Raw genomic sequence first — 10,668 nt, forward strand, 5'->3', positions numbered from 1 at the left:
TATAGCATAAACTCGTGCGGGGTGGTGGTGAGTTCAAACCCCAAATTAATTTATTTTCTTGCTTATCTGTTCATCAATATTATCACTGCTGCTAATAAAAAAATAATAGAAAGATGTATAAGAGTATAGTATCACAACATACTAACTTCAATATGTATTCCTATAATATATATAATAAATACTCTATTATTTTTATTGTTATACTTTAAAATTTGATTAGTTCTTATATAAAAATATCGGGCATCAATAAAAATTGTATCACGCGGTATCTAACAATTGTCGCAAAACGTAAAGAAAACTTTTTACATTTTTCCCTACTTGACACTGTGTTTTTCTTCTTGGGGGAAAAACAGGGATCTGATCGATGACACAAAGAGCCAATAATGGTTTGTCTTCGTGAACGTCAAGCCGTTGTCGGAAACTGTCCTATTTGAAAAGCTAACGATGTATATATACCTACTATATTTATATTATACATGTACAATATTTATCGAGATTAAAAATATATACCCAAGAAATATTGTACACATTTATTAAATATTTTTATTTATTGAGATCTTAATAAATATAACGAGAGTAGTATCCTATATTGCACTCTGATAACTAACAAATATAAGACGGAAATACCGTGATGATAACTGATAATTCAAATAAATTTATAATATCTGTAACTGCCTTCCTTCTTGTTTACTAGAACAAAATACATTTCACTTAATATGAAACACATTGGCAAAATTCAAAAATAGCTTGTTTTTTCTCAGAGTTCTTAATTATTCCTTTCTGTCCTACAAATTATCACAACAAATGTACATTAAGAGCATAGTACTTTATACTTGATTTTATTTTATGATGCTAAGTATGACAAAAACGTGTTAAAAATGCAAAATATCATTTTCTTCCTAGACGTAGCCAAGAGCGAGTAATTACCTACTCACAAAGTTTTATAAAATAAATTGTTTGAAATGAAGCCTATAAATATAAATAATTCACTATGAAATAAATTCATTGCAATTAAGTCAATAGAAACTTATATTGAAACTGAATTTTAAACAAATCACTCATTAAATAAAAAAATATTGTAATATTGTGTTATTATTGTTATTCTCACTAAAATTGGTTTGCTCAATGTACTTTGTATAGATCGCTATGATAAATAAAACAAGCAAAAAATAAATAGAGAATTATTAACAACTAAATTTAAGCTATTAGAAATATGGAATCACACATAGTATTACCTAGTTCTTATTTGTTATCATAAATAAAAACACTGAATTTTGTTCTAATTATTATTTGCTTCTCTAGCACTTGTGCCCTTATGAGATTGTGATATATTATTTACCAAAATTCTAATTTTTTGTAGATATCTTATTCATAATTGCGATACGATTCGATAAATATTATTATGTATTTAGTATGAAGCTTTTTAGTAGTAGATTATTATGAAATTGTTTGTCTATCCTTATTTAGTTTCAACATTCTTTTTTATTAATGTACTTAATTATGAGCTGATGAAAAATATGATAAAACCAGCCTCGATATAAACTTTCGAAGGCGCGATTTACATTTATTTTATTTTGAATTGATTACTACGACAAGACTGTGACAATGACGCTCAATATCTGACAGAATTGTGATTATGGATTTTATGTATTTAGTACGAAGCTGTTTATTAGTAGATTATTATAAAATTGTGTCTGCTTCTTCAGTTTCAACATTTATTTTGCCACTTTGTTAGTTTAATTTATTATGAGATGGTGAAAAATATGATAAAACCAGCCTCAAAATAGACTTTCATAGGCGCGATTCCCGTTTGGTTACTACGATAAGACTGTGACAATGACGCTCAACATCTGACAGTATTGTGATTATGGATTTCTTTGTGGTATACAGTTGGGGAAACGTTAATAAAACTATCAAATTTTCAAATAAGTATCCCTTTATTGATATATTCCATTTTGTCCGTATTTCCCTTCACCTATTTAAAGGCACACTTATGTCATTGATTTATCATACAATATCATATTTTTAAAACTTTGAATTGAGTAATAGGCTCTCTGCCTATTATTTTAATGCTCGTTTTATAGTAACCATAGCGTCGGTACCTAATCTTTCGCATTATGCTCACAGAAGACAAATGTCCATTACTAACTACTATAGCATTGCATAAATGCTGAAACGAGCAATTAAAGTTCTCAGAAATGTTGAGAAATTCCACAGAATTCGGTATTATCTCGGGAAAAAACTTACGATTATAAAATAGTTAAATAAATGTTAATATATAAAAAATATTATTCAAAACTATTAAATACTCAAATATAAACTTATAAATTAGTATACAAAAATTATAAAAAAAATAATTTTTATATTTTTTTCAATTTTTTTTACAGTGCGTCCTCTTTCTGTGGAGATAACCAACAATCCTCAACCTTTATCTGCGGGCAGATCTTATGAAATTCCTTGTCAATCTGTGGGGTCGCGGCCGCCTGTGCGAATAACTTGGAGTCTGGGTGGAACTGATTTATCTACACATGTCCAAAATGTAAGTACGAAATTGTCCTATGATTTTGAATTTAAATCAACTTAAAGCATGTAAGCAACATTATTTTTTTAAGGATATTGAGGTAATATGAAGGACATTTTGACTTATACATTACTAATCAACTGGGTGAAAACTTTATGAACTTCATTATGTTCATTAAGTTTTATATAAAATATTTCACTTTATTCATTACGAGAATAATTGATTCTATCGCATAAAACGAATAGTAAGTAAGTAAGTTGTAATGAGTTAATTTTGCATACTTGAAACTTTGAACTAGATTTGCGAACAGGATCCAGATATGGGTCATAGATATGAGTACATGTCATAAGTACAGACTATGTGAAAAATATACTCAAAATAAATGGTAATAGTACTTTTAATAGTACTTTTAATAAATGGCAATAAAACTTTTTATAAATGGAATATGTAATAGTACAAAATAATTTTCACTTGCATGGTTGTATATGGTACCATAATCATTAGCATCTCTTCTAGATAAATTTGATAAAATTGCCTTTTTGAAATGCTAATATATCATATTTGATCAGGTGCGATATTTTTTCTTTATGACATTATAAAATAAGTCTTATAACTTAAAAAAACTAGTTGATATTGGTATTTTGCCTTGAGACAAGTTACATGAACTTCCCGATATGTGTAAATAATCGACCTAATCAATAAAAAATAAATTAATTTATGAGTGATTAAAAATATTTCGAGTAGATTTATTACACATATTTAAAAACGAACGAACACGTTAACTCGGAGTATTTTCTAAAAGCAAATTTTCACAAATCAACAATTTTTATAATTGAACCAGTTTTTGCAGGACTTTCATGGTTTAGCATGTTCATTAAGACCAAGTACTCTATTGTTATACCAAGCATATCATCTAAATTTAATTTTAACAAACGTCAAGAAAACTACTCATTTTCTCAAACTTTGATGAATTTTTAAAATTAAACTACTTGTCGTAAGGCCGTAATATTTCACTAAGTTCTATAAGGCCATGAGATATATCGCTAAAAAAATTCCATAAAAATCGGCTTAAATTTATTTTTCAACAATTAATTACAAGAAAACGGCTCGGTAGATTTTCACCTAAAACTAATCAGTATTATTACCAAGTAATATCTTTTAAACAGATTTATATTTTTAAACGTCGATTCGGTAGTATGAGCTTAAATGTGGACGAAAAGTGAACATTTTTTTCAAATTACAAAGAAACAGCTTGGCAAATCATCGCAACTGACAAGCGATAGTCCTCATCGAGATACATCGAATGGCTTTTAAATTTTTGAAATCGGTCCAGTCGTTTTTGCGATTTGCGATAAAAAATCTGTTCACACACACACACATACTTTTTCCAAATTTGGTCTCATTCGATTCAGAATGGCTTGAAACGTCGAGAAAGCATAAAATTAGCGAAACGGATTTTTTGATGAAAACATAAACTTCTCATTCGGGAAGTTAATAATGAAAATTAAAACTAGTTTGTCATCGAATGATGCAAACTGCAAATTTGTGCATCAAACTAAAATTCCTGGAAGTGAGCTGATACCCCGACAAGAAAGATGACTACGATAACTTTTGGTGATAATAGATTTTTTTTCATAGATAGTTATATCAATAATCAGATTAGGTATTGCTTTATACAGTAACATTTTCAGCTCCATTATTAATAAGCCAATATAGTCCACAGGTATCTATCTATCTATACATATGCATACAAAATATGAATCTTCCTCCTGCTGCTGCCGTATGCAATTTCATTTAACTCTACTTAAGAAGTTCTGATTTGCGATACCATTCCGTGAAACTAACTATTCTAGTTAAATATTATTTATACAGCATGAGGTGCCCGTGTAATAATTATTTACTCGTGTAGCTTCTACGTTTATTCAGAAACAAGTTAATCGTTATTCATTAGAGAGATTTCTGCTCAAACTTTCGAATTATGTTGCCTGCAAAATAAATCATGGAAACATAGTATGATAATTTATAATTAGAACGTTGCAGAAAACTGAATGTGATGAATAAAAGTAGAGTTATGAAATGTAATGTTTTAAACTTATGGGCTGCAAAATTTTTTAAAAATTATTTTGAAATAAAGACAAAATGGCTTGTGTGAAATATACCTCATACACTTTAGAGTTATATTTCACACAAGCCATTTTGTCTTGATTTCAAAATAATTTAAAAAAAATTTGCAGCCCATAAGTTAAGAAAATTACCTACCTTTATTCGTACTTCATAGTTACTTTCAGGCATGAGCATTACGAAATATAGCAAGAGATTAGAATTCATCAAATAATTCATAAATAATCCTAAACCTATAATAGAGATAAATCATCCATGTGAGGTACAAAAAATTCTTCAAAGTACTAAATAATATATAAAATGCTGCCTTTATTGACTCAAATTATGTCACTTAGTATAAGAGTTTTTTTGTGTATTACTAAGTATTTATTTTTAATTTCAACAGGATACAATCGATGGAAATGTATCAATTTCAACTTTAACATTTACTCCAAGACGTGAAGACAATGGTAAAACCTTAGTATGCACCGCACTTCATCCATATTACCACAATATTAGTGCCACTGGAAATCCTATGGTAGGCATCGGGATGAAGGATTTCCAACATGCCATTGTCCTTAACGTTTATTGTAAGTATTAATTAGTTAAATATATTTCATGTTTATCAGACCCTGATTGGCAAAATAGTTCAAGAACAATCTTAAGTTTTTGCACAATGCTAATCATAATTTGTTCATTTTTTTCTCAGATATGCCAATGCTGAATCTTTCTCTTGGTGCCAACATGAACCCTGATGATATCGAAGAAGGCGATGATGTGTATTTTGATTGCCAAATGGATTCGAATCCTTATGCTTACAAAGTAGTTTGGAAACACAACGTAAGAAAATATACTGATATAAATGAAATATTAGTAAACCTAAAAATATTTTCAAGCATGTCCTTTATTATTGATATTTTCTCATTTGTGTTTCTATGGTTTTCTAGGGTCAACCAGTTGTCCACAATCCAAAATTGGGCATAGTAGCAAAAAGTAATGCTTTGGCTCTTCAGAAAATTAGACGGGATCAAGCTGGAAATTATAGTTGTGTTGCTTCCAACGTAGAAGGCGATGGAAGTAGTGAAGCTGTTTCTTTGAGAGTAATGTGTAAGTTTCATCATAGATATCATAAATGGGATTATATTAATAATATTTTCATCATTGCAAAGGTTTTCAAGACTTGAAAATAATGCTATTGAAGTATATTTTGCAAATGTATATGTATGTTCAATACTTAGAGTTGCAAATATGCAGTACTCAAGTGAATCCTCTTCAAAATATTTCTCCTAATTTATTTTGCTAAAATAGTTGTTAAGTATGTCTTGAATGATCCATTAACATTCAATTCATAATAATAGATAGTAGTGGTGACTAGTTTTTGGCAAAGCAAGCTGTAGGGATTTTATTATAAAAATCTTCAAATGGTATAATTTAAGCATATAAATTTCAGACAAACCAATCTGCATGCCAGAACAAAAAAGAGTGTATGGTGTGGCGCGCCAAGAAATTGTTAAAATCCGTTGCGACGTCGAATCATTACCAAAACCAAATACCTTTCGATGGGCCTTCAACAACAGTGCGGAATCCATAGAAGTTCCTAGAACAAGGTATGCCATTTATCAATTTATTCAGATCAGATCAAATATTTGAAGACAACTTCAAGTTATATTTCATATTATCACACACCTTAATAAGAAGAAATTAGTCAAAAATTTTATCAATCCGCGATTTTGGTCTACGATCTGTAGCTGTTGTTCTGTGCTGAAATCATGTTCTATTTAATGCAACCCAGAATGATTTTTTTTTAGATTCACTGTAAATTTAAACCGATCCAGTTCTACGTTGTCGTATCAACCTTTAAGTGAAATGGATTTTGGTACTGTACTATGTTGGGCTGCCAATACTGCAGGATTGCAACGAGAGCCCTGCGTCTACCATGTGATTGCTGCAGGAAGACCAGATCCTCCACATAATTGCTCCATGCTGAATCAGACTGTCGATTCTTTGGAAGTTGACTGCATGGAAGGTAAAAAAGATAATAATATATTGTAATATATTCAAGTTTTTGATTAGTTTTCTTTCTTGAATTAGCTTCTTTTATTTCTATGAGTTTTATTACAAGGAGCTGGTTTTTCAATATTACTGTTTCGTTCTAGGTTTTGATGGTGGCCAAACCCAAAGATTTCAATTAGAAGTGTACGATCAAAATACTGGATTCCTTAGAGCAAACTTATCATCTCTGCGACCAACTTTTCTAATTGGAAGTCTAGAGTCAGGGGTTGCCTATGCAGTTTTGGTATATTCTGCAAACCAGCGAGGGCGTAGTGAACCTGTCCAATTAGAAGGATTTACGTTGAAATTGGCTGAAAAACAAACAAGTTAGTTAACCTTGAACTAAATAAAATCTTTAATCGTAGTTGCGAGATGATTTGCAGATTAATATAATTAAGTAAGTGATGTATGAAAAACACAATTTGAAATACATCAAGTGGAAATCGCTTTAGTTACTGTTTAGTGAAAGCAAAAATTAAATCAATTTGGCAATCATTGGAATTCAACTACTATTAATCACAATGTTTTTTAACCCATTGTAGTATCTTAAAATGTAAGATTTAAGTTTTTGAGATTTTTGTTCAACTTTCAGGTGCTGCATCAGGATTTGCAATATCAACATCAGCAGTATTATCATCAATTCTGGGAATAATATGTATGATACTATTAGTAGTTTTACTCGTATTTGGGGCATCTATTGTTCGAAGACGATTTCCGAAGTTATTAGCTCGACGTCCATCTGCCGTATTGGTAACTGGTGGTGGAGGTGCTGGAGGTCGAGGTTTAGGTGGCGGTGGTGGCAAAGATAAAACTACGGTGGCCAGCAGAGGATTAGTCGTTGGGAATATGCGAGATGATCCGCCACTTTATGACGAAAGGAATCCAGATGTGGTACCTTATGATAAAGGTAATAAGGGTATTTTTATTATAAATAGCAAGAGCAAACTACTGATTCCTCATCGATACCACCCAATAGTGGAAATTTTAACACTAGATATATTGGATAATTACCTAATTGTTGAATTATACAAATAGAAATAGACCAAAGCAATTTTAAAATTGTGAGGTTTTATATTTTTTCAAAATAATCAACATTTTGATCTAAATTTGCATATAAAAATCAGTAGGTTTATTAATCTCTAGTACCAGAGTAATCTGATGCATCTAAGTCAGAATTACTTACTTTTACATGCACCTATTAAGATAATTCAAGGAAGTCTTAGTTTTTGTGTGTAACATCTATCATACTATTATATTTCAATATATTTTGCATGCTTTTATATTATTATTATATAAATTATTCTGAACTATCGTTGTTTTCTTACAGATCTAGAATACAAACAACCATTAACCCAGCAGATACCAATGGGAAGTGCTAGTAATGGTATTAGACCAGGAAGTAAACCGGGACAAATTTACTCTGAATCCGATGAAGATTTAAGGAGAAGAACTTCACCGCCTAGGCTTCAGGTATCAATATTTTATCTCTTCGATTGAGATATTTGCAGATTTTGGGGATTCATTCGGAATGCTATAAAATTGGAAAAAATATTTATAAAAATCTAACATAAAATCATCTTTTTTCAGTGCTATTGGTTCGCGAAATTATCTTATAAACTTGCACGAATCAAACATTCAAAAATTAATATCAATCAATTCTAATTATAAAATATGTTTATCATATTTTGTGTTATATATTTATTTAGACGCAACGTTCCAGCAGTATTCGTTAGTGTGTAACATGATTCACCACTTGCTCAACTAATGTCTATTATTTATTTTTAGAGCCCTTCAGGATTGAAAAACGTAGGTTTAGTAACTAGTGTTAACTCCCTAAGAAGTGTGGCGAACGACTATGGTGGAGAACCACCTGGCACCTTCACGCAAATGGAGACTTGTAGACAGGTATGTGTTTACTTAGAAAACTATATAGACAATTGATAGTAGAACTTAAAGTAATACAAGGTAAGTTTCAAAAAAACAAATTTAGACAAATTATCGAAACTTTGTTGAATTAGGTAAATTATAATCATACCACAATATCCTTAATGTCCTGAAATTAATGCGAAGTCTTATAATAAGCCTGACATGGCACTTATTTATTTGTAATATTTTTATAAGTGGTGGAGTTAAAAAGTTCAAAACATGCTTCATAAACTGAGGTACTACCAAATGCTATGTCGAAGCAGCAAATCGCTTCTTTGGCTGTTCGTATCTCAATACACTTGTAAGACGGGGTACCACTGTATTTGGGTAAATTGGAAAAAAATAAGAAGCAAGTTCTTTGTATACATTTATATAAATGGGCTCGCCCGGGGGGTTAAGAGCGATGGGACTTCTTGATTCAGAAGTCCCTGGTTCTATATCCACTTCGAGCAGCCTATTGTCCGGTAGCAGTGACAACGATTTTCACTTGGAAATATAGATAGGCAATATGTTTCCAAGTGAAAATAGCCCTTGCCCGGCATTGCTGCATCCATAAAAAGTCAGTCCTATTAGATAAATTCTAATAATAAAATCATCAAATATGGATGGATTAACCATGGGGTTACCATTTAAAAATACGAAGTAAGGAGAAGTTTCAGCCCAACAGCTTATAGGACGTAAGGTTCTAATTGCTGTTAAGATATGAGAAAAATAAATAAATCTGATCTAACGCCAGTGCGCATACAACGAAAGATCTCTATTCACTCGACATTTCAATCGGCCCGTATTGAAATGATTTCATCGAGAGCGAATGACGAACAGTTCGGGCGTAACGCAACTTCCGTTGCATTTTCACAGATCACTAAATGAAAAAACAAGAAGTTTTTTGTATATATTTATATAATTCTGATCTAACTTGAACATTATAATATTAGGTGACGTCCCCATTGGTGTCTCCAGTGTCCAGTCTGTCGGTGTATCCTTCAGGTCGACCATTCAGAGAAGTGGTGACAGTGCGAACACCTTTGATGGGAACGCAGCAAGAAAGTTGTGTTTAAAAATATCCAAATATAAAATTTTGCAAAATAGTAAACTATCAAAAACCATAAACAATATCGCGTAAAAAGATCTGAAATAACTTACTAATGTTTTGTTAATTATACGTATCATTATCCTTAATTGTTAAGTATCATTATACTTAATTATTTTTTTTATTTCTCATGACTCTGATTTTAATTTTTTTATTTTATTTGTTGGTATTATTGCGGTTTATGACTCGTATCTGAGTATACACAATTTCAATTAGATTTTCTGCAATGAATTTTTAGTTTAATTATCTAGCATTGCTGCATCACGTGATGATTTTTTTCACTGAAAATCTGAATCTCTTCTTAAGTTGAAATTTTTATCTCAAATTTATGAGGGATGCATAACATACAAATTACTTTAAACAGAAAAAATAATTAACAAAATAGATAATTTAAGGACAAAAGATAATTACTTAGTATGAATCATGCAAAATCGTTGAAGTTTTTTGTTGGAAGAGCTATATAATTAGTATACATAAAGAAATCCATTTATTTGATTATTATAATATTATTCAGATTTATCACTTTGTTTTCTTCATCTGATTTTTTCTTGATTTTTCGTATTTCTATGTTTTTTATAAGTTGAAATTTTTAAAACCAATCTACAGTTTTACTGTGCTTAATGCAAAAACTTAAAACAAAAGTTCGCGATTTAAAATTCAACTGAATTATGGTTCATTTTTCTGCCAACGATTTCTTGCCGAACTCTAAAAGTGGTAATAATCATAAACTATGAAAAAATAGTGAAAATAATACGAACTCGCAAATGGCGAATTGTAAATGTGTAATTATTTTACTTATATGAATGTACAACTGTGAATGTGTTTCTATATAAAAAAATATATTATATGTACAATGTCCAACTTTATGGAATGTGTGTGTAAACTTATATAAAAGTTATTGAATATGTATACATAATTGAATATATTATTAAATAAGTATGTAATAGAGATAACATATGCTGAATATTTGAATCAAAAT

The 10,668-nt window shown here is 30.2% G+C and overlaps 1 protein-coding gene across 1 annotated transcript in view; it reads left to right on the top strand.

The window, feature by feature from the left end:
- The window catches only part of LOC113386217 (synaptogenesis protein syg-2), a 252,518-nt gene extending 242,800 nt beyond the window's left edge, over positions 1-9,718 (top strand). The window contains exons 8-17 of the mRNA XM_026624011.1: positions 5,028-5,211; positions 5,331-5,461; positions 5,569-5,728; positions 6,072-6,228; positions 6,430-6,647; positions 6,778-6,999; positions 7,266-7,580; positions 8,001-8,143; positions 8,459-8,578; positions 9,535-9,718. Of these exons, the coding sequence (XP_026479796.1) occupies positions 5,028-5,211; positions 5,331-5,461; positions 5,569-5,728; positions 6,072-6,228; positions 6,430-6,647; positions 6,778-6,999; positions 7,266-7,580; positions 8,001-8,143; positions 8,459-8,578; positions 9,535-9,657 (1,773 nt within the window). The 3' untranslated portion in view covers positions 9,658-9,718. The remainder of the gene's footprint in view (positions 1-5,027; positions 5,212-5,330; positions 5,462-5,568; positions 5,729-6,071; positions 6,229-6,429; positions 6,648-6,777; positions 7,000-7,265; positions 7,581-8,000; positions 8,144-8,458; positions 8,579-9,534) is intronic.
- Positions 9,719-10,668: the final 950 nt, after the last annotated feature.

The sequence above is a fragment of the Ctenocephalides felis genome, unplaced genomic scaffold (assembly GCF_003426905.1).
Source record: "Ctenocephalides felis isolate EL2017-DRISC unplaced genomic scaffold, ASM342690v1 CF-g0.4_SCAFFOLD_03571, whole genome shotgun sequence".
NCBI lineage: Eukaryota > Metazoa > Arthropoda > Insecta > Siphonaptera > Pulicidae > Ctenocephalides > Ctenocephalides felis.